This window comes from Fukomys damarensis, unplaced genomic scaffold (assembly GCF_012274545.1).
Source record: "Fukomys damarensis isolate Sample0158 unplaced genomic scaffold, DMR_v1.0_HiC HiC_scaffold_1, whole genome shotgun sequence".
NCBI lineage: Eukaryota > Metazoa > Chordata > Mammalia > Rodentia > Bathyergidae > Fukomys > Fukomys damarensis.
Genome location: NW_022900913.1, coordinates 7,835,040 through 7,858,858, shown reverse-complemented (window position 1 = coordinate 7,858,858; position 23,819 = coordinate 7,835,040). Strand labels below are relative to the sequence as shown.

General features: G+C 46.6%; 1 protein-coding gene across 2 annotated transcripts in view; it reads left to right on the top strand.

The window, feature by feature from the left end:
- The window catches only part of Ctnnd2 (catenin delta 2), a 376,658-nt gene that overhangs the window by 226,525 nt on the left and 126,314 nt on the right, over positions 1-23,819 (top strand). For both annotated transcript variants that reach the window (XM_010611978.2, XM_010611974.2), the window contains exons 7-8: positions 10,905-11,022; positions 17,142-17,327. In XM_010611978.2, coding sequence (XP_010610280.1) covers positions 10,905-11,022; positions 17,142-17,327 — 304 coding nt within the window. The remainder of the gene's footprint in view (positions 1-10,904; positions 11,023-17,141; positions 17,328-23,819) is intronic.

Here is a 23,819-nt window from a genome sequence, read left to right as displayed (position 1 = left end):
CACCGTGTCCTTGAGTTGTATCCATGGAGAACAAAAGATGGGAACTATAGTCCTAAAACTGAGGACATTCTAAAGTTCTCTGAGTTGGAGTAACCTTAACACTGTCTAATTTTAGCACATTTTATAAAAATATGATCTTGTGATTAAAATTTTAAAAATACAATCTGTTTCCTGAAGATTTTTAGCAACTTAATGCATTAAATGAAATCTTTTGATCACTGGATCTGTAAGTCCCATAGCTAATAGCATTTGCATGATATATAAGTATCCTCTTCCGACACCCATTTTATACAAAAGATGAATCTACTGTCTTTTTTGTAACTGCTTTTTTTTTTCTTTATTTGCCAAGCAACATATTCTAAAATCTTTCCATATTCACACATGTCAAAGAGTTGGTCATGAGAGCAATTATATTAAGATGAGCTTTAGAAAAATCTTGAGTTTCTCACTTCCATTCTCTAGATTATTTCTATAACACGTGGATGGCTTGATATTTTTCCCATGATGTCATTTGATAGTATGTGCCAGAGTTCTGAGAACCATGATGTGCAAAGAGTGGTGAGATCTGAATCTTTGGTGGATAGCGGAGGACCACCATTTTCTTTTGTTTTCTAGGTATCCTCAAGGTGGCTACCAACCTGGCTAAGTGTACAGTTTTTAAATAAAATCATCATGTTGCTCAAAACTAAAACAGTGACAAAGTACTAGAGAACACTGAAAGCCCTCTGGCCATAGCACTGTTTAGTGCAGCGGGAAGAGCCACTGAAACTCAGCTCCAATGGCCACCCTGTGACCTGTTTTTAATGCTGCCCGATGACTTCTCAAAGTCTCTTTGCAGGTTGACCTTTCCATGCAGCTTTATAATTCATGGATTTTTGAAGCATTGCTCCCTTCACAACTATAGCAGTAAAAGGAAATTGTGCACCCAGTGGTACCATTACACTCCACTCTTACTGAGCACAGGCCATCTGGTGGCAGTAAACCAAGGAAAGTCTCTCATAGGTATAGCTAGAGATGGTGAGAAACTTATTTAGATTACATTCCTCTATCAAAAGGCATCTAAAAGTCCTAATGGCTATATCCCATTTTGTTATTCAGAACATTAACAATGTACCCGTATGAAGAAGCAGAAAGTTTATCTCAATTTCTTAAAACACCCAAGCAGAAATGTTAAAACAATCAATTATGAAAAATAACTGTGTTGAGGTTTTTTGCCTGTGTGAGTGTTATAGTTTTCCATTGCTGTCATAACAAATTACCACCAACTTAATGGCTTAGAACAATACAAGTTTATTACCACAGAGTTCTGTATATCCAAAGTCCACGAGGCTCAGTTGGAGTCACTCAAGTCTGAAATCAGGCTGTTGGCCCTCAGGCTCTTACTGGGAAACTCAGAGACGTTCCTATTCCAAGCTCACTGAAGCATCAGGCAAATTCAGCTCCATGCAGATGTAGGCTAAGGGCCCTATTTCTTTGCTGAGTGTTGACCAGGACCTGTTCTCCGATTCTAGAAGCCACCATGTTCCCTGGTCATGGCTCCCTTTCTTCATCCTGTGACACCATCATGGTGGCCTTCCTCCTTGCCTGCTCCTCCTCAGCCACTTCTCTGCCTTCATTTTCTACTTTTAAGGGTTTGTTCAACTACGTTTGGAGCTTGGTCGGATAATGCAAGATCACCTTCCAATCTTACAGTCAGCTGATAAATGACCTTACTTCCATCTGCAGAGACCCTCACAGCAGTAGTTGCATTCACATAGGACTAGGCCAGAGGGGCAGGAAACTTGAAGAGACATCTTCAGAATTCTCACTAGCAAAATGAAGAACAAAAGGGCAGACCCACTACACAGTTGCTATGGCAGCCTCGATTTTAAAATGTAAAGCTGCTGCTACTGACTTTTTCACCACTATTCCTAAGCATAATTCCTTCCCGTGCATAAGTTGGAAAGATGTTACTGGTACTTCTCTTTGTAAGAGTCAACTCCTGCTTTTATTTAGCAAGTCTTTCAGAAATTCCTTCCAGAAATTCTAGCTTCTGTTTCAATAATTAAGACTAACTATATATATTCTCCTCTTTTTCAGAAGATAAAGCCAAGTAATCTTAGTTTTACTGGGCTTTTTCTTTTATAAGAAGTACAGGTAAAATCAGATAGGTTTTCTTCCTTCTTTCCATTCCTCATCATTTCCACACTAAATATTTTTATATCAAACAAAGGGTGGACCATAGACCTTCGCCACTCTTTTAACTAATCATTGGCCAAGAAGGTGGTTTGTTTGTAGGGTACAGTGTTCTCCTAGTGTGGACCATGCAGCCATCTCTGGCCAAGTTAGTAGAGTCTGGATTTTCTACAACTTATCACATTTTTTTGCCCCATATAAAGGACCACTAAGTGAGTTTTCAAAACTTCTAAGGTAGAAATTTGCCAAGATGGGTAAATTTCTAGGAGATTAAAGGCAAAGTGCTTTTCATTTGTAATCACTTCTTTCCAATTTGGACAGAGGACTTAAGCTGTTTTGACCTAAGAACTGTTTTTATTAATATTTTTGGCACACGTTTTAAGAAGCTCTTTTGCTAGGGAAGACATATAAGGAGACTGTCTCAGTTGGTTTCAGGTACTATTCCAAAGTACAATAGCCTCAGTGTCTTCTCCCAAGCTACACAAGTTCCTCATACTCTGGAGGCTGAAAGTCTAAGGTCAGGGCGCTAGCGTGGCTGCGTTCTGATAGGAGTTCTCTTCCAAGCTGACTTCTCCTGTGTGAAGGCAGAGAGAGCTGCTAGCTGTCAGGGGCCCTTTTATAAAGACACTGACCCCATTCATGAAGTCCACACCTGTATGACCTAATCAACTCCCCCACTCCCAGGACTGCCACACTGACAGGATTTCAGCATGCAAATGTGGAGGGATGCAAACAGTCAGTCCATCGCAAGGACCAAATATATGGAGAGGGAAGGGCCCCAGCAGGGACTGACCTGGAGCCACAGAGCACAGTGTCTTTGTACTTCCTTCCCTACCAGTGGGTACAGATTCTGATCATGTCTCTGATGCTTGAGAGGGCTGGGGAATTGCACAAAAAGAGAAAATAAGATTCAGGAGCCCATGAGTTTCTTTACATCTAATATACTTTACACTTTTCAGTGGTTATTATTGGTACTCAACAAATTATCAATGAGTGATCAAAGCATTCACAAAACTAAGAGAATGTGCCTCAAGGAGAACCTACCATCTTGATAAGTAAGCTAATACAAAAACCACATGGATTCCCAGCATTAATAAGCCTTTGAAGCACAGTTTGTTAAAATTTCCAACAAATAAGTAAATTTGAAAGATGATAAGACTGCATATAGGGAATTAAGTAATGGATTGAAATGAAATTTGAAAAGGTTGTTTTATTAACAGCTATTCATAATCTAACAAGTGGGAGCCACCTGCTTGGTGAAATGAATATTGCGTTTCTGTTTTGCCATGTGTCCTAGCATATCAATTTATTATGTATGCATTCAAGCACAGGTTTTGCGATGTCTCATATGAAATTGCATCTGGTTAATAACAATAATTTGGATTAGCAGAGAAGGAAGAAAACACTGGGTTTTTTTTGTTGTTGTTGTTGTTTCTTTTGGTTTTGTTTTGTCTTGTATTTTTCCTTTTTGAAGTTGATTTGCTTTTGCCCCATGACATTTTCTTTTTGCTGCATTTATCATTGGGCCATAGCTGGTAGTGCTGGCTGTGGTGGGTGCACTGGATGAGAAGCTGAAGTGGCCAGGTTAAGAGGTATCTTGAGTTTCTGAACCCACTACGAATATGCTAGAATAGAACCTCCTGAGCATTAGTAGAATACAGGTCACATGAACACTGACCCAGGGGCTGACCACATGGCAACTCTCCAAGCCCCAGAAATGGTCAGTAAATCACCAAAGCCCAGAAAGTACAGCTCATACCCCAAGTGGGACCAGCTAGGAAAGAACAACTGTGCAAGGCGCGAGAGTGCTTGAGGAACACAAAGGACCACATGCACAATTAGAACACAGTTAATGGTTTTAGCCACACAGCATTCACTTCTTTTTCCCTCTGATTTCCTTGTAATTTAGCCCAATGGGAAACTTTCAGCAGACATTTCATAGAGCAGTTAACTCTGTGGCGATCATCAGTTTTAATTGGAATCATGTAGCTAAAACCCTAGGTAGTACTTGACAGCGACAGGGTGTCTTTTAACTCAGGTATTTCTGGTTCTGCTCTGGGCTTCTCTGGAACAACGTTCCTTAAAGCATGGTTTGTTCCAGAAGACGTGGATCCCAGAAGTCTTAACCCAGGGGCAGTGTGTAATCTTCAGCGATGGGAGAACTCATGCATCTCCTTCCGATGGCTCACATTTACTAGGGGGATTGGGGAGTGTAGGAGGTGAAAGCAGCGACCACCACTCCGAGTGCCAAACTGCAGAGGGTTGACTGTCAGCCCCAGTAGGTCACAGTTTGGCTACCGAGGCGTTCTATCCCTGCAGCTCAGTAAAGCAATTACCAAGCCATCATTGTCCTAATTTATAAAGAAATTGCCTTCCTCGGAGAAGACAGTCAGGTGCATAGTAATCCAAACAGCAGGATTGTGCCAATCTTTAAAAAAAAAAAAAGTGAGGGAAACATTTCTCCAGAAATTGTTCTGACTTGGCTGTAATGAGTTACCACAAATATAGAGAGAGAAGTCAAGAACTCTTCAGGTAAATTCAGCCTTCCATGATTCACAACCATTAAAAGTACATAGAGGCGTGGCTAATCCGAATACAGTTAATACCTCTTGTTACTCATGGTTTGTGTTTCCGATAATGTTCTGGGAGTTCACTTAAAATAATGGTGCCTCACTTCAGACTTCGCTCAAGCAGGACCAAGAAGCCATCTTATGAGCCCTGTGTACTTACTTCCAGGGCAGAAAGAGAAGGCCACCATGCCACTCCTTGTCCACAGAAGCTGTGGTGGCAGGTTATCAGGGCCTCTTCTGGCACAAGTGGAGGATCTGGACCAAGCAGGAGAGTGTGTGCGCTAAGCCATGCCCACACATTTGGGAGTACTCCTTGTGTTAATACGATCAGCTCATTAGCTGCTGAACAAAAAGAAAAGACCTACAGCAATGTACTTTGTCTTACAAACTGCATTTTCGCAGCAGTACCTGGATGTGTCTCAGCCGAGGACCTTAGTGTGCTCATGCTGGGTGTTACATCCGGCAGTAGCCTGACTGTGAGCACTGAGGGCAGGTGTCTTAGGTGCTGTCACCCCAGCCCCTGTATGCACACCCTTAGATTTTTGCAGTGTAGTTTCTCTGAGTGAAGAATAAAGTGAGGGACCAGTTTGGTGAGGTCATGCTGTCGCCAAGCTCCTGTGACTCTGCTCCTGGAGAGGGTTGGATGATTGTTGCCATGGTGATTACTCAACTGGCCGGGCCTGAAGGCTCCGTCCGCTGGGGTTGGTGGTTCTGGAACCCATGGGCCGAGTTTCCCTGTACCTCGTGGAAGGCACAGCCACACTCCGTCACGCAGGTGCACCCAGCTGGTTTCTGCAACCGGGACTCGAGATTCTGGAAAGCAACAGCCACTGCAAATACTGATGATGATTAGTTCTTAGGCTTTGGAACCAGCCTCAGAATTAGATGAAAGCTCTGTATCTCCATCATGGGAAAAAACAAAAACTGTGTGTGGCACAAAAATATAGAAAGCTTTGACAGAATGTCAGTGCTGAGAGACCCCTCCCCTGGAGAAGCCAGGTCAGGCCCAGACAGCCCCTATGCCATGCTCACATCCTGGGCAGGACCCTCTCTCCACATGGCCGCAAGTGGACGGGGAAGTGGCTGAAAGCAGGAGAGATGCCAGAGCTGCAATGTGATTCCCAAGAGCTAAAACATTTATTCTCTGGTTCTTTACAGAGAAAGGTTCTGGCCCCTGATTTAGATGATCATGATAGAAGGTTTCCTTGACAATGTAGTGTTTTTCACTGAAGCCAAAGCAAATGCCCTTCACGGGTGAGTGGTGGGTGTGATACCTCACTCGCACACGTACGAGCACCCAGTCATTGGTGATCAATTCATCAGCCACGGAGGGAGGCAATTACATAGGCAGGGGGTCTGGACGATCCGTATTTATAGAGTACCGACATGTCCCCTTACAAGCTGAGGATTTCCAATCATGCCACTACCAGAATCCTGTGGCCCCTTGTCCCAATGCCTTCACTGCCGGGGTGGGGACCCCCATGCCTCCAACTGGTTAGGAGAAGCCCAGCAAGTATTGTTCAGAGCCTCTAAGTTACGTAGCACCCAGAAGACCATTACACAGTCAGTGGATAGTTCATTCGCTGCTGCTAAATGTCTGGGTGTGGGTCCAGACCAAGGTTCTCCACCAGACCTGAGTGAGCAGCACCTGGACAGCGGGACCCTCTGAGGCCCTGCTCCCTGCAGCAGGACAGGGTCCTGGACCTCTGTGTCTTTTCAAGGTCAAAGGCAGTTGCAATGCAGCAGAAGTCTGAGAACCCCTGGGCTAAGCAGGAGTTGGGTGTTGAGGAGACAGAAACCACATCTGCAAGGGAGTCCCCCACACTCCTCCACGCTGCCTGCGTATGCTGTGGGAGCTGTGCTGAGAGGAGCACGGTGACTAGCAGCAGCCCTGGCCACCCCATCTGCTACACACCAGGAACATCTCCCCACCACCACCAATGTACTCACTCACAACCACCAAAGTGCCCCCGATGCCACCCATTGCCACGAATGCCCTGGGGGGAAAGCTGCCCTAGGTAAGACCCTTCTGGCCAGAAGGAAAGGGGCCTGAGAAGGCTGTATGCTGTCTATTTGGTGAGTTCCTGTATGTGCCATACAGTGGGGAGCAAGGGACAAACAAGCAGCAAGAAGATGCTCCCTGAATCTTGTCCCCCAGAACCTCAGGGAAACAGGCAGGATGTCAAGTGTGCAAGGGCCCCCGGGGACACCTGGGCTAGGTGAGGGCAGGCATAGCTCAGGAGCGGGGCACGGCAGAGCTCTGGCAGAGTCCCGGCCAGCTGTGGACTGAGCCCATAGCTTATAAGTAGAAGGCAGTCAGCGTCCTGGGACAGGGCCCACTGTAACCTGTAGTGTCAGAGCTGCAGGCAGCCTCTGCTTCTCCATGGTGCAGAGTTCGGAGACTCTCAGCTCTGCCCTGGGAGTCCAGCGTCTCCCCAGGCATGGGGGCGACACCCCAGTCATCTCTTGTGGATTCTGCCTCCTCTTTTGCCTGCCTTGCCAGCTTGGCATCGAGGCTGTGCTAAGCATGTGGCTTCGGGTCTCTGCTTTGCTGTGGGAACATCTCTCCTTCCAGAAAGACCATCAGCTGTGCTCCACTGCCCTCCAAGTAGACCTGCCCCACTCCTCCAGCAGGTGTATGGGGGACCTGGGCTCTGTCCAACAGCACTGAAAGCAGGGAGCAGAGCCGTTCAACTGGTTACACTGGAGCAGAGGAGATGGGTCTTTTAGTTAGAAGATGTAAACATAAATTGTTTCATTTTCCACCAGTTAGATAAAATGCTAATAGAATTCACTTTAAGCAGAAATTTCCAAATGACATGTCAACTGACAGCTCGGTCAAGACCGTAAAGATTATTTCTGAGGATTACATATGATACATATTCCTCGCGATTTAACAGAGTCTGCAGATGTTTGTTTTAGTGCTATGTTTTTGCATGGAATTTTGCTGTGTCCATTTCAAGCCAGAAAGGGAAATCACTTCTCCCCATGATGCCTAGAAGATGATGTAGGTAAAAATCAAAAGGAGGAACTTTCTAGATTGCACATTAGCTCCTTGTCAAATACTGAGGACAGTGGTTACAACTAACCATTCAGTGGTCGACCCAGAACATTACCAGACTTTTTATTTTAAACAGTGAAACATGCCATTAAGATTATAGTAAATACATAGTTGAAAAATGTGAGCTATGTTAAAGTTACAGTGCTTTTCGCTTTATAATACATTGTTAACATGATTATATTTTAAGCAAGACACCCATCCACCTTCATTTGTTAATCAGAAGTGTTCAATGACAATAAAAAGCTTAGAATAATAGTTGAGAGAATAAATCTTGCGTTTAGGAGGAAAAGGGAAGGGCAAGAAACCTTCCTCGCATTCAGAGCAAAAACCAAGCCCAAAGGCTTATAGGAATATGTACCCACAGAAAAGAGACACATACACTTGTATCTGTTTAAAAATATATACTGGGCCTCCTCATACCTAAGGACAGTAGGGTGTGTGTGTGTGTGTGTGTGATTTCCCTGTCACTGCTGAGCCTTAACTAATTAATCTTCCATGTTTCTCAATACCTTTCACATTTAATATGGTAGCCAATCAACAGCTTTTAACTTTTGGAGGAAAATCGAATCATAAAGAAAAATGTTGGAACGAACACTGACAAAGCCTAGAGTTGATAAAGTTGTGCATTCCTGTTGTTTCCTCTGGGTTGGTCTGCACATTTATTGATCATCAGTGAAATTGAGGCTGATCATTACGGGCCCTGTTTGTGAGGCAGGAGGCAGCCTGCCCTGTTTCAAGGGTGATCGAGGGAAAATCTGGGCTCAGTCAAGGAAGGGAGAGTGGACATTTTAGACTCAAGTATCCAGGAATATCCTGAAGACAATTTTAAATCTGAAAAACTCTGATTGGAATTTTTGACAAATATCTGCCTCAGAGCTCAACCTGGTCTAAACTATTTCAAGAAGAAATGCTTTAAAACACTCTTATAAGGGTCAGTTTTCTAATTTTAAATAATACCATGATGCCTCTTACCATCCTTTTCCTAACAGGAAATTCCTCCTCCCATCCTGTGCCCACCAGGGATCAGAAACAAAGGAGGCCTGCACAAGGGTTGCCACAAGATGGAATTTATAAAATTTTATGTTGAAAATGCTGTAAATATTTGCCTAGCCATATTATCTAAGGAACTAATGGGTTTTGCTTACATTTTAAGATCAGCAAATGCCAAAAACCCTAATTTAAATTGAATAACCTTTCCTAGCATTACATTAAAATACTGATAGATCCCCTTTGAACACAGCCTATGAAGCTTTTTAGATATCAAAGAAAATATTTATGTTGAGTAGCCTTTTAGCATTAGGCCTATTTTATTGTATTTAATTTCCCCCGAATCCAAAATGAAAGTCTTCCATCTTCACTCCCCGTCAGGCTGAAGCCCTCACTCTTTCCTCCTTTCCAGGCCTGCGTTTTGCTGTAGCTCTTCCACTCTCTGCGCTGCGACCCTACATAACCTCTCTAAGGCTTATTTCCTTCATCAGTGAAATAGAATTAAGTGCATAGCACTTAGAGATGTTATGAAAAGGAAACGAAAAAGTACCGGTGTCACTCATAGCGGTGGCCTGGAGATCCATTCTGTTCTGTGTCCCCGGCCACTGTCCAAGTTTGCAGACTCTCGGGATCTGCTCCTCCCAGTCATCTGCAAAGAGCATCTCCTTCCCTCAGCCAAATCCTCCCCTTATGGCAAGAGCTTCACTCTCAACTCATGAATCACCAAGGTGATGAAAATTATGACCGTGCTCCAGACCTTCTGAGTGAGACTCCAGGATGGAGGCCAACAGTCAATATTTGCCTGCCCCTCAGGTCACTCAGAGGTTCCTGAAGTCTGAGAACCTTTGCCCTACCTAGACAAAACTCTATGTCACCTCCTCCGTGTTCTCTAAATTCTTCCAGTCCTTCTGTAACTGCCATTAAGTCAACTTCCCCAGATTCCCTCTGTGTTGAACACAGCTATTGAAGAAATCCTCTGCTAAATCCAAACCCTAACCATGGATAGGAGGGGGAAACATACTTTCAAGTAGTGGAGTAACTAGCAGCAACCCAAGGAGTCACCACCAACCAGGACATCTTGTATCTTTTGGGGGCTGGAAGATCTCTCTACTACATGGCTGTGTGTTCCAGTGTTACAAGCCCCTTCCGTTAGCCCTATCTCAGTTGTGTGGTACAGAAAAGAGCTTAAAGAAATTCCATCCCATAGGAGATGCCTGTCTTACTTATTTTTCTCATTGCTAAACCAAATACCCAACATTAAAGGAGCAAAGGTTTGTTTTGGTTCACAATTTGTAGAGGTTTCAGTCCACAGTTGGCAGGCAGGCATTACAGAGGAGAAACAGTTCATGGTGGGGCAGGGCAGGCAGAGGGCAACAGCAGGCAGTGGTGGCAGCAGCATCCTTTTAGCCCTTCCAGGTTACCCATTTTATAGGCAGTGTCACCCACACGGAGGATGGGTCTTCCTATTATCCACAACCAGAACTATGCTAAACCAGTCAGTGGACTAATTTAGTAACACACACCCTTAATCCCAGCATCACACACCCTAGATCTAAACCTCTCCAAAAAGTACCACCTCTGACCTCATGAAACTTACAGGAACATCTAGATATAAGCCATAACAACACCCCAGTGGCTAAATTGTCACAGGAACCCTATGTCCTTAGAGTAAATTCCTTGAAGTCTACTTCTGGCTGGACCAAGGTAAGTGTATATATTTTTAAAATCCTAAGGTATTTCACTAAGTCGGAAGCTCTGTCTTTGGAATGTTTCAGGCTTCTCTAAGAAGAGCACTTGGAATCAAAAAGCTTGTGATTCCCACTGTACACAATGCAAACCTTGAAGACTTTCTGAAAGTGTCCCATTCTCAGCAACCATAGGACTCTGACAGATCATGCTAGGAATTCTGCATTCTCTGCGTCACAAGTTGCAGTACAGATACCTGTTTTTTGCTCAATTCAGAATGTGTTTGTTGAAGCCATCTCTACTCATTAAATTTATATTTTGGATAAACATTCTGCAAAGAAAAAAATGAATGTGTTTTTTTTCACACTATCAGGGCATTCCTTTGGTGATCACTGTGAGGGTCTGACCTGTTCTTTGCTTTGCAGGAATGTGAGTTCAGCTGGAGAGGAGGCCCGCAGAAGGATGCGGGAGTGTGATGGACTCACAGATGCCTTGCTGTATGTGATTCAGTCTGCGCTGGGGAGCAGTGAGATCGATAGCAAGGTTGGTAGGATTCGCATAGATTAAACTTCATAGAGAATCAAGATGCCTTGAGGACAGACGGACAGCTAACAGTGACGGTGCACGAATGCAGGGCTTCATGCTTTCACTGAGCTCTGTCTCGGTTTCCTCACATAACCCCAACATTGTCCACATGAGGCTCCTCCCTCCTCACAACTAGAATGAACTGCACCCCAGTGCAGCCAGTGCAGGCACGAATACTTGTATACCATGTTCCCCGCTGCTTTGGGCTTTGTTTTATAATATCCACTCTTAAAGAACTCAAAGTCGGACTGGGGATTTAGCTCAGTAGTTCCGGGGTCTGCCTTGCAAGTGCAACAACCTGAGTTGGATCCCCAGTACCAAAAAAAAAAAAAAACTCAAAGTCTCAGACTTAAATAATCCTATATTTGTAAAAGTTGACTCTTTAGAAAGAAAAATACCTTATATTTTTGGGTGCTGTTTTAAATGAATGTAACTGCCAACATAAAAGGTCAACAGTGGCTATTTATGCTTTAGTTCACAAGCCAAAAATGGAATGGACTTTTCCAGGATTTAGGTTATCTTGACTTCAGTTAGTTTCAGTTCATGCTCAATGTAAATTTATAATTTCATAATGTCCTAACACGAGCATAGACTTACCCAAACCCGTGGAGTAATGCATGTGATAAATATAACACTTCACTTGTGGGCCTCCCATGAGCCACCCACCCACCCTGACTGACGTCTGGGGCTGAATGGTCTTCACAATAAAGGCCTGGATGTTGTATGGGTGTTGAGCAAACCCTGGGCTGTACCACCAGGCACAGAAAAAAAAAAAAGAACTCAAAGTCTCAGACTTAAATAATCCTATATTTGTAAAAGTTGACTCTTTAGAAAGAAAAATACCTTATATTTTTGGGTGCTGTTTTAAATGAATGTAACTGCCAACATAAAAGGTCAACAGTGGCTATTTATGCTTTAGTTCACAAGCCAAAAATGGAATGGACTTTTCCAGGATTTAGGTTATCTTGACTTCAGTTAGTTTCAGTTCATGCTCAATGTAAATTTATAATTTCATAATGTCCTAACACGAGCATAGACTTACCCAAACCCGTGGAGTAATGCATGTGATAAATATAACACTTCACTTGTGGGCCTCCCATGAGCCACCCACCCACCCTGACTGACGTCTGGGGCTGAATGGTCTTCACAATAAAGGCCTGGATGTTGTATGGGTGTTGAGCAAACCCTGGGCTGTACCACCAGGCACAGGCAGTGGCCCCACCATCCCAGATGCAACCGACAACTGTCTCCAGACCTGGCTAGGTGTCCTGCAGGGCGTGAACCTGGCCCTGACTGTGCACTCTCCTACCCAAGACTCGGGCCGAGATGCCCATGGCCATCTGAGCGCAGGTTCTCCACAGGCAGGGACACAGCTGTCCTCATGTTCCTGCTCCCGGCTCTGCCCCACTCATTGACCTTATGCTGTTCATCCCAAAGATGGACTATCATGTAATGAAGACTTCAGCATTGCTCTTCTGTAAAAGCCCTCAAGGACCATTTTAGACCTTTTAGTATCATTGACAGGAAAAGCAAGTCCCTAAAACAGTGACCCGTCGAAATATCTTGATGTTGACAGAGCCCTGTTAGCATAACAGACAAACGACTTCTAAAACAGCTATGGGAGGTAACTGACAGAAGCCGCAGCATGAGCCCTGGAGCATTCACAATGGTGAAAGACAGAGAGGCATGGGAAGACTAAGCCTCTTACCAGGATGGACACAGGAGAGCTTTAGTGTTATCTCACCTCACAGGTGCTGTGGCCACGTTCCCCTGCCGCCAGCTCTGGGGACAGAGGAGATATTTAGGGGCCTGGCTTGAGAACCAGGAAGAGACAAAGCACAGACATCATTTTTTTTCCCCCTGACATCTCAGTTGGTCCCACGTTTCCTGCTCTTGGAAGACTGGAGATCATCTATTTTCATATCCACATTTTCCCCCAAAGAGGAAGCTGAAATAGCTGGGCGTTTTAGGGCTGGAGGCAAAAGACCCAGACCTCCCGGTGAGTAGGAAGAGCACTGAGCGGAGCATTGGATGGGTCAGCGACAGGGCTCTTCCCACCTGCAGCCCAGGTGACACCAGCATTGGGACCTGGAGGATGAGCCATCTCTGGATGCCCAGGCTGTTGAAAGGATTGGATGCAGCCAATTACTCAGCAGTGCTGCTGAGCTTTAACGTATCATTACTGTGCCGTAATTTCCCACTCGGCCTTCTGCCTAAGCACTTGTGAGTCTTCACAGTGAAAGTTAGAGGGGGAAAAATAAGGACATGTTCTCTTTAAGGCCCAAGGAGTTAATGAATAAAGACGCCTGGATTCCATGCAAGCTCCCAGCTCTGTTCCTGTAATTGGGGCAGTTTGTTGAATGGGTAACATATGGTAGAGCACTCTACAGATGACTTCCAAATTCGCCCTTTCTAACAGGAAATAAGGAGTCAGAATGACCCTGGTGACCAGGAGGAATAGTTGAAAGTGCTGTTGACAGGAACGGATGTCGATGTCTTAAGCAAAGCCACCAGCTGCCACCGCCTTCTGCTGGCATCCTGGGTCCCTTGTGATCTTTCTTTCCCATGTTCCTTGAGAGAAGAGCTCTTCCACTGGTAACCTGCCTGCAGCGGGCTAGGCTGCCTGCTCTGGGAAGCTTCATGGGAGGCAGGAGTTCAATCCCGGACCCTCCTCCCCTCCTCCCCCTTTCTCTCTGCCTCCTCTCTGCATCTCCGGCTGCAGGTAGACTAGAAAGCATTTCTCCAAACTGCAGATTTAGCCCCCAGAAGTCTGTTAAACAAAAGAATGGCGAGGCCCCTGGGAAAGAAGAACAGCAGGAGGAGAACGAAGTTTATCCTCCCGTGTCTTTGATGTAAGAAAAATCATTTTGGGCTGATTTTAAAAATCGCTCTGACTTACACCATAACATTTCCTTTCAATGAGAGACTTTTCTGTGTCATGCATCACCCTGTATTTACCTGCATTCATGGCGAGTTGCCTTTTTTGATGCTGAAGGGATGCTTGAAATAGAGAAGTAAGTTGACTTGAAGCCTGTGGGATTAGCAGCCTGTGAAACCTTGAAAATCTGACAAGAAAGGTCTAGAATGGCAAAGGCTCCAGAGAGGAATCCTGAGAACTGGGTTTCCAAGCCCATTTTTCTCTCCCCATAATAAAGTAAGGAACACGGGCTGCCTTTTACCAGGTTCCAGCCAGGAGAGGGAAGCGAGTGGGGGATTAGATCCCAAAGCCCCCAGTGTTCCAGCACAGAACCAGGACTGCAGGGGGCACCAAAATACAGTCTGCCCTCTGTAGGATAGAATCAAGTTTCCTGCCTTCAATGTTGGCGGCCAGGTAGATGTCTGGTGCCTATCAACGGCCTTTAGATAGACTCTCTGTAGAGTAACTAACTGCTGATCCCCACTACCACCCTCTTCAGCTGGAAGTAGCCTGAGCTGTCTTGGCCCTTTGCTCCCCTCACAGCAGTTAGGGGTACTCCTTCAGAGGGGGAATATTGCAGATAGGTAAGTTAATTAGATATCCTGTTGGCAGTCAGACAGGGCCACCCTCAAGGAGCCAACACAGCAAAGAGCCAACTGGAGGTGGAGGACAATCAAGACACACTCACTGTGGCCAGAATTGTAAAAGGAGAGAAACTGCTATACCCTTGTGCTTCCCCTGGGGATAAAAAGCAGTGATTGATATTCTAAATAGATGTCAATCACTGGGGTGGGGGGCAAGGTCTTAATCCAGTCTTCCCAGGAAATAGCCCTGACCTCCACCCTTACTGAAAATCCTTGTACACTTGCCACATGACTTGTTCCCCCATTTGACCCCCACTTAATCAATATTTCCTGAGTGACTGTACTTGCAATCTTATTGGTTGGTTGTGGTTTTGCCCCACCTCATGTCCACCTTGTAATTTTCCACTGGGTCTTACAGTTCTGTCCCACTTTGTACCCAGCTCACCACATGGCTTTGCTGTATAAAACATCTTGGAGAAGTGGGGTGGGTGGGCAACCCACTTTCTGGTCCCTCTTTTGTCTCTCTTAGCTTTCTTTCCCTCAATAAATTTTTCCTATGAATAAATAAATAAATATGATGGCCAAGTTGATATGACCTTCAAAAAAAAAGGAAACTTGGCTTACTTTACCTCCCCCATCATTTTGCCCTTTTCAAAACATTTCATTTCCCTCTTCCCCTGGTGCCAGGACAAGAAAAAAGGTTAGATGATCAGCTATTGTCTTAGTTAGCCACCTTCCTCAGCAGATAGCCACGGGATCAGCGCTGCAGGCCTGGCGGGTGATACACCAATCACAAGTAGAGTGGAACCTTGCGTTACCACCAGCCTGACATAGGAACACCTTGGGTTATGACCAGAAGTTTGTCTTGAGTTACCACCTGAATACCAGCCGTCTGTGCTTCCAGATGGTCTCAGATACAGATCGAACCCTTACAGAGCTCTGGAAGGAACATGACAGCATCCTTTCCTGCATGAGGTTAATTGAGAAATCCGGGGCCAGTGTCTCTCTAAGGATACAGATCCATCTGTGTATAGGAGAGAGCCTTTGAAGGCTGTGTAGAGGAGCCTGAGCCTTCAGTGACCAACCTGAGTTACGACCAGCCCTTGAGAATGAATTGAGTTGTACGTCGAGAGTCTACTGTAATTACTTCGCAATTATTTAATTCCGCCATTGCAGCATGATGGCAGCCATAAGTATTCATAAACACAGGGCGAAGTGGAACTGGAACACCAGAACTGGTATTTCCCTAGTTCCTCACTCCTCTTCAGAGGTGACAGCAAAAGCACTGTTCCCAGAGCTGTGTTTAGAACTCATTCAACCTCACAGTGGCCCTGGGGAGCTGGTACTTGATCACCGCACCCTGTCCGCCTTCAAAGGTGGAAAGAGAGGCAGAGAGAGCCGCACTTTGCACAAGACCACACAAGCTGACTCAGCGGCAGGGTCAGGAGGGGAAGCCCGGCCAAGCCCGGGTTCTAAGTCTTGTGCCCAGCTAGTGATGATTCAGAACTTACCCGGCCTTTTCTCCACTCTCGGAGAGAGTGTTATGACGCAGTCGTGTCCTATTGCTGCGGTCACAAATGACCGCAAACTGGATTGTTTTTTAAAAAAATGTATTATCTTATAGTTCTAGAGAGCAGAAATCCAAAATGGGTCTTGTTGAACTAAAACCGGATGTTATTAGAGCTGGTTCCTTTCCATGTCCTTTCTTAGCCCAGCTTCTGCAGGCTGCCCCAGTTCCCTGGGTAATCCAGACCACCTCCCCATCTGACTGTCAGTCGGTGAGGGACCTCAATTTCCCCTTGAGCACAGCCTCACTCATACTTAGCTCCGCAGCCCTTGGGGTGTGGACACGTTGAGGCACGAGGAGTCTGCCCACCGCACACGTACACGCAGATCCACGCAGCAGCCTGGGATGGGCCCTGCTGTGATCACTGTGCAGAAAAGGAGGCTGAATCTTAGAGACAGCGGGTGCACTGTCTGGTCACACGGCTGCCGGGCTTCAGATTCTGCAGAGACCCAGCCCTACACCACACACCTTCGCCACTGTTCAGTCCCTCTGCCGAGACAACAGGATGTGGCCCATCTTGAAAAAAATCAGAATAAACACACGGGTGGCTCCTGGGGACAGCACCCCTACCTTGCCTGGGACAGCCCTGGCTTGCACCTGTTGCTTCTTTCTGCACCCCGAAAACCCTGCCCTGGTAGATGGCACACGTTAGGCACCCACCAGTGCTCACCAAAACCTAGTACTGTGCTCTTCACGATTCAGACCCCAAGCCCCCGCGGGCATGGCATGTGAGGGGAGGAACTGCGGGGCTGCTGCGCTCCTTATTCCTTGCCGCTCCCAAGCTCGTTCCAGTCAGCAGTGACGGATGCTGTCGGTTCTTTGTGGAGAGCGACTCTAAGCTCTTTCCACGGTGACCTTAGGGAGAGCCTGTAGGAGCAGGTGCTAAATGCGAGGCAAGAGAAGTGGGGCGGGGGGCTGCTCGCGTTGCCAGCGTGCAGGAGTGGGCTATGGTGGGCTCTCGCTCATTCCTCCTGTGTCCTCTTTTTTTTTTTCCTTGCCCACTCTGCAGACCGTTGAAAACTGTGTGTGCATCTTACGGAACCTCTCCTACCGGCTGGCGGCAGAAACGTCTCAGGGACAGCACATGGGCACAGACGAGCTGGACGGGCTGCTCTGCGGTGAGGCCAACGGCAAGGACGCGGAGAGCTCTGGGTGCTGGGGCAAGAAAAAGAAGAAAAAGAAATCCCAGGACCAGGTGATGGTGGATACTCACGGCTGCATGCAATTATCCCCTTCCCTCGCTTCCACTGCCATATTTCCTCCACCCATAGCCGCGGGGCTCTGCGTTCTCCGCACGAGGTGCAATCATGAAGGCGCTGCAGCTTTTCTGCAGGAATTTCACAGCTGAGAAGGTGGAAGTTAAATCACTTCCTCCGCGCCTCGCCGTTGAGCCAAGATAGGAAATTTCAAAATATGCAAAAAGCCATCCAAGCCCCAGGGAGCTCTGACAGCGGTGTAGGTAGAGCGGGCGCGGCTCTGCGGTGCGGGAACTCGCGTGTCTCTGGCCGCACTGCAGGTGGAGGAGGTGCACCGAGTAGGGAGGTGGGTAAGGAAGCCCAGCAGGTTTCCCGGCGCGCGGTTGTGCAGTCTTGATTCGCCCTTGGAAACGGGGTAAGAGTCAGAATTCACTGCCCTTCCAACAGCATGACCTCCAAACATCTCCCCCCAGCACGTCAGTTAGCAGCTTGGGGTTGGGTCTCGCGGTGTTTGCAGCCCCTGAGATTCACCTGGTTCCTCCCACGACTTCTGGCTCCACGTGTTCGACTTGCACACGCGTGTGCAACACGAGGTCCACACTTCTCAGTGATGGTGCTCCGCCCCCTCAGAGCTAACCCAGCCCAGCTGGTCTCCTTTGCCAGAGGGTCAGATCCGTGTCTCTCATCTTCTTCCTGATGGCAGCGGTCTTTTAAGGACTGAGCTGTGATTCTTGGCTGTTTAAAAATCTCCACTAGGGGATGCAGAGAGCAGGCCTCAGGCGTCTCCTGGACATTTATTTCTGTGTGCTGAGGGTGTGCTGGTTCTGTCGGTCCCTGGGTTTGCACCCGGAACTTCAGGGGGCCGACTGTCAAGGTTCTGTGCGGTGCCACGTTCAGATCAGCTCCAGCATGGCGAGCCAGAGCTGTTGGTCCTTTCCCGCTTACCCCGGCTGCACTCGGTCCCCACAGTGCTTTCGCCGGAAATGCGCATCCCACTGTGGATCTCGGCAGGAACGTGTTGCTGCCCAGTCCCCGTGGATAACACCAGGGTCTCACCCAGACCCAACAGTTTCCTGGGGCTCCAGGCAACTCCGGAAGCACACTTGGGGGGGGTGCATTAATACAGCATTAGCGTCGGCTGAGGAACCTTTCACTGAGGCTGAACCCACTTGATTTCAGGGTTCTGTGCCCAGTACTGGCACTGTCCATCCCTGTCGTGGCTCTGGCGCCCATCACGGGTGCCTCTTTAGCAAGATTCTGAGGCTGACCTGACTCCTCCATGCTGCCGAGAAACCCCTGCTTACCCCGAGAGCGCGAGGAGTCGATGGGTTCAGAGAAATGGGCAGTCAGAGGGACTTCAGAGCCTCGCTGGCCCGTACACAGCCCTTGTGTGACAGATTTCGGACTTACGGGACTGTTGCCCTTGAGTATTTATGAATTGATACGCTATTTTCCGAGTGGAGTATAATAGTTACTAATAGAACAGTATGATTTTTGCAGAAAGTCTAAATGAAAATTTGTGATTCATTTGTTCTATTTCTTCTTAGGGTAGTTTTTAGGGGGAAAAAATATTTTAGGAAGTTTTGCTGAAACTGCCATAAGTCAAAATGCATTGGAATGCTGTTATTCATGAAGAAGCTCCGAAGTTAAGAGTTCAACCAAATGATAGTTTTGAAAGGCTTTTTATCGTGCTATAAATTAATACAAAACTATTTTGGAGTGCCAGAAAATTCAATATCGAGCTTAATGAGGATGTAAACAGACAACAATTATGCTTGTTTGAAAACCCATTTAGCGTAATTTATCAAGTTCAATATAGTTTAAAAGTCAAAAGTAGAAACTATCTTGTATGGAAAGACTGATGGGGAAGGAGGCAAGGCTGAAAGTCTTAAAGTTGAGGAGAGAAGGCGGATATCAGGGTGAAAGAAGGAAAGGAACAGGATCCAGCAGGTCGCTGCCCAGGGAGAGAACTAAATCTAGGTGGCGCCACCTCCTGGGGAAGATTGGTATTGGGGCAAGTCTTGGGTCTCCAAGAAATAGAGCAGGGATTTTGCCTGTGCATTTCCCATAGTACCTTGCAAATCACCGTTGCAAGATGGGAGACAAGGAGTGTGCAGGAATGACAGGCTTTTTCTCCCAGTAAGAAGCAGTCAGGGCCCCGATTCATCACGCTGAACGAGTCACAGCAGGGTGGGTGATGGAAACATTACCAGGCCTCTCTAGGATGAACCATCCCCATCTGTGCCACCACCTGAACCGTGGCTTATTTTCAAGGTCTGGAAACTGATTTAACTTGAGTAGAAGGCTCTGGAGAGCTCTAAGCGGATTCCAGCCTTAGAGATGGGCTGTGCTGTGGGCAGTCAGTGTTGCCTTGGTTTTGTTTCGTCTTTATGGCATTGGAGATGCAACTCGGAGCAGCCAAGCTGAGACACACGCCCAGCTCCCTGTGTGTGGGGTTCTAAGGACCTTTTAGTAATAGAGCAAGTGTATAGTACAAAGGGAGAGGGCACAGTATAAAAACATGGTGGATATCCAGATACAGAAATAGATATTGATGTGGATGACAAAAGAGCCAAATGTTGTAACAGGAATCAAAAGTGACGAAAATTGTTGGTTTAATGATGGCCCCAGAGCTTGCTCTAGCCTATAAATTTGTGTTGATGTGCAACATTTAGCACTGATATTTTGAACCTTAGAAAAATAGTATACCATTCTGCAGGTCAGCTTTAGTTATAAGAAAAATCCCAGAAATGTTTCCTCTCAAATCCTTGAGCCAGATTTATTTATTATACAACAGTGCAGGGTGTTATCAACAAATGCAGCACATATTTAAATTTTTTATTACAGTAAAATACAACCCATTAATTCCCCTCGAAATCCTCCCTTGTGCTTTGGACACATTTCTCCCATGAGTCCTGCCACTTTCTGTGCAGTTCTGGAAGTCCTCTTCCACGAGCATCTTTAGCTGTGCTGCCATCACGCTTGCCTGGTGGTCCTGAGCTGATTAAAAACATTTCTCTTCCGTGGTCATTCGGACTTTGGGGAAGAGCCAGAAGTCACACAGTGACAAAGTCCGTCAATAAGATGGTTACAAGCCGCCTTTCCACCAGACCGCGCTTGGCAGCAGCACTCGCTCTCCCTTTGATCACACTTTACAAAGACACTCATGAAAGGGGACTCCAGAAGTGCTCTACAAAGTGGCAAGAAGGCTGGAATAAGTGTGTTCCAAGTGACAGGAAGTACTTTAAGGGGATTCCTGGCTAGGTGTCTTAGTGTAATAAAATCTTTTCATGGAAACACACACTGTTTGGTCATCCTCTGTAGGTCATATTCCTGTTTTTATTTCAAGAAATTGTTGCCACTCTAACCACCAGAGCCATCAGACTGCATCCCCGAGGGCAGCTGTGCTTGATGCCTGAATGCCTCACCCTCTGGTCTGAAAGGACTTGGCAGACTCACGCATGGCCAAGTCTCTGCTCAGTGTCTGGTGCAGAAGTACAAAAACTTCCTAGTTCCCCTAGTCTGTTTCAGGCAAAACCTCCCCTGAGCAGAACGCATGTCTTATGCCAAGACAGTGGCCTTCTGGGAAGGATCATGGTCTTTAGCGGGACATTGTGCCGGCAGTCGGTCAGCTCAGGGCAGGCACCAAGCTGAGAACTGAGGTTCCCGAAAGTACAAGGAGACAAAATTACCATATTTGCTTTTCACATCTTTTGAAAATGTAAGGAGATTCAGGGATCTGGCCCAGGACCCTATGATGTGTCCAGTGTACTCCAGAGAACAGGACAGACACTGTCCTCCTCACTCTGATGGTGGCCAGGACAGCCCTAGGCCCAAGGCCCACTTACTCACAGCCTGGCCTGGACAGAGAAACCTCCTTAGAAAAAGCAATCAAAACAAGCAGGATCCATGAGAAATCAAAACCTCTCTCAAAGTTTTTTTTTTTATTTAAATAGTTTTAAAATGTATGTATTCACAGACTCCAGACATGATTTTGATCCAGTAATTTTATGTGATAGTTTTTTTCTCATGATAATCTTTGCTTCACAATTTAGTACACTGTAGTCAACTTAGGAGATAATGTTTTGCTCTTTTTTTAGCCTCTTCCTGATGAGTATGAAGTTTTAACCCTCTAGGGTAGTTTATCACTGGACACAGGCTGACCTCTTTCTTTGACCTCTGGAAAACAGCCCCATCTCAAGGATGAGCGTTACATAGCAAGCCAGTCCCTCCTTTTAGTAAATTAGATTGTTTCCAGATTTCCACTAATAGAAACCATAATAAACATCTGAGTAGTTAAATCTCACTTAGCTCCTTAATCATGTCTTAAAGATACATTCTTCAAATTGAAATGTGTGGACCAAATGAATGTTTTTTTAGGTTGCGAGTACACGGAACAAAATTTTTCTTAATCACCGTCAGTGACAGCTTGAGCATGTGGATTTGGTGTTTTATTATCACCTACTGGATCTGCCTTCGCAACATGAATGCTCTGAGGTTTTCCTGACCTCGTGTCACACGTTCCTTTTCTTTTATCTACACAGTGTTCCCTTCCTTGTTTGTGACCACCCTTTTCTTTCGGGGTTCACTGCCATTTCCTCTCTGGCCATCTGCTTCTTTCTGCTCTGCTCACTCGCGTGCTCACCTAGGCTGGTTCCAGGCTGATCTTGCCCGGCGCTGACCCCAGCCCAGGCGAGGCTATCCCGTGTCCCGAGGAACAAGCCACACACACCTGCACACGTCGCGACGCTGCTTCTACCCACGGATGAAATGCTTTTTCCTCCTTCCAGTGGCACCTGAAAGTGCTGCTCTTTTACGTTCGTCAAGTTTGCAGACTTAATCTGTGTTTCAGCTGTTCCATTTATGTTCCTAACCACACGTTATCGCCCCACAGTCAGAACTTGCTGTCACAGACTTCAAGAGCAGGCACTGCCAGAGCCGGCAGGCGATAGATATCTTGATATATTTGGGGCCGAGAATTCTCTGATGTGGGTCTGTCCTGTTCATCGTTTATCAGCATCCCTGACCTCTACTCACTAGATTCCCTTAGCATCTTTTCCTGAGATCCCCGCAGACCTCGATAGTGGTCCCTTTGATGGGTAAAATTACCCCAGCTGAACCCAGCTGAGACCAGATCATCTCTCGAGAGATGAATCACCCACAGGGTTACCAAAGAGCGTGGGCGCCTCAGGGACATGGAAACCAGACCACAGGAGGACCGCAGTCCAGGTGTCCCTAGATGAGGATGGGAAGTAGGAGCCGAGAGAGCCGATGAGCCGCGGTGCCCCTCCAGTCTGTTCCATCTCTGCGATTAGAGCAGGGACAGGTGAGGCGAGCAGAAAACAGTGGATCCTGATTCTTCTTTAAGGCTCCTTTCTAGTCTCTCAAAGGCTGAAATCCTCTGCCTTCCGCAGGGGAGCCTGGGGTCAACGCAGTGCCTCAAACCGAGCTGACTGGCCACCAGCTCTCCTCTCCCTTCAGCCTCAGCCCCAGGCCTTTCAGGGGCCGCAGAGCAGGACATGGGGAATTCACACACCCGAGCTGCCCTCGATTTTGAAACTCCAGAGAATAAGCACAAAGAATCATTTCTCTTCTGGATTTTGACTGTGAATTGGAAGTGTTAAACACCGGGCTCCTCTAAACCCCACCCCAAAGGCTGGAAGTGATCCTGAGGTGCTGTGAGGACAAAACCGACCCGTCTCTCTGCCTTTCAGAGCAAGCCAAGCAAGGACAGCAGACAAGAGGATGAACTTGGGATCTGATTTTTTTTTTTTTCCCCCACAAAGTACTTAGTGCTGGCTGCAGCCTAATTAAACCAAAAGCTTCCTGGAGAAAACCTTCCCAGCAGTTCACCAATTTAGAGGCTCCCTTCACCTCCAATTTGCAGTGTGCAGTTTCCCCTGGGAAGGACGAAGGGGATCTTAAAGTCAGGAGCACCCCCTGACGCTGCAGATTCTCTCCCTCTGTCTTGCAGCATTTCCGTTTCCAGTGTGTTATTTATGTCCCTGAAGCTCCTTTTTACAAAGTTATCCCCTGCCTCTGTCATGGCTGTGCGGCCTCCTCATTGGCAGAGAAAGTTGGGGATTCAACTGAATGGGGTGGCAGGATCAGTCTTTGCTGTTTATGTTCCCAGAGCAGCTCATTGGGAAAAGTTCTTCTCTGAGTGCAGGTTCGACTGGCTCAGACTGGATCGAAGCTAGGGCAGACCGGGAAAAGGAGCCTGGGATTTTGACACTGCTCTTGTGATGGAAGGCTTGGTCAGCCAATGCTTCCTGTTTCATCCTTCTAGTCCCCCCAGCCAGGGGTGGTGGAGACCAAGTAGTTGCAGGGGAAAGTGAAGCTGTAATTCTCCTCCCCATTCAACAGGCATTGTTATCAATGTAGTAACAACGCCATCCCATGAATCCCCACGCGGCAAGGAACCCGACATTTACAAAATCTCTTTGAAAAGTGTATCAATATCTTTTTCTTTTTTTTTTTTTTTTTTTTTG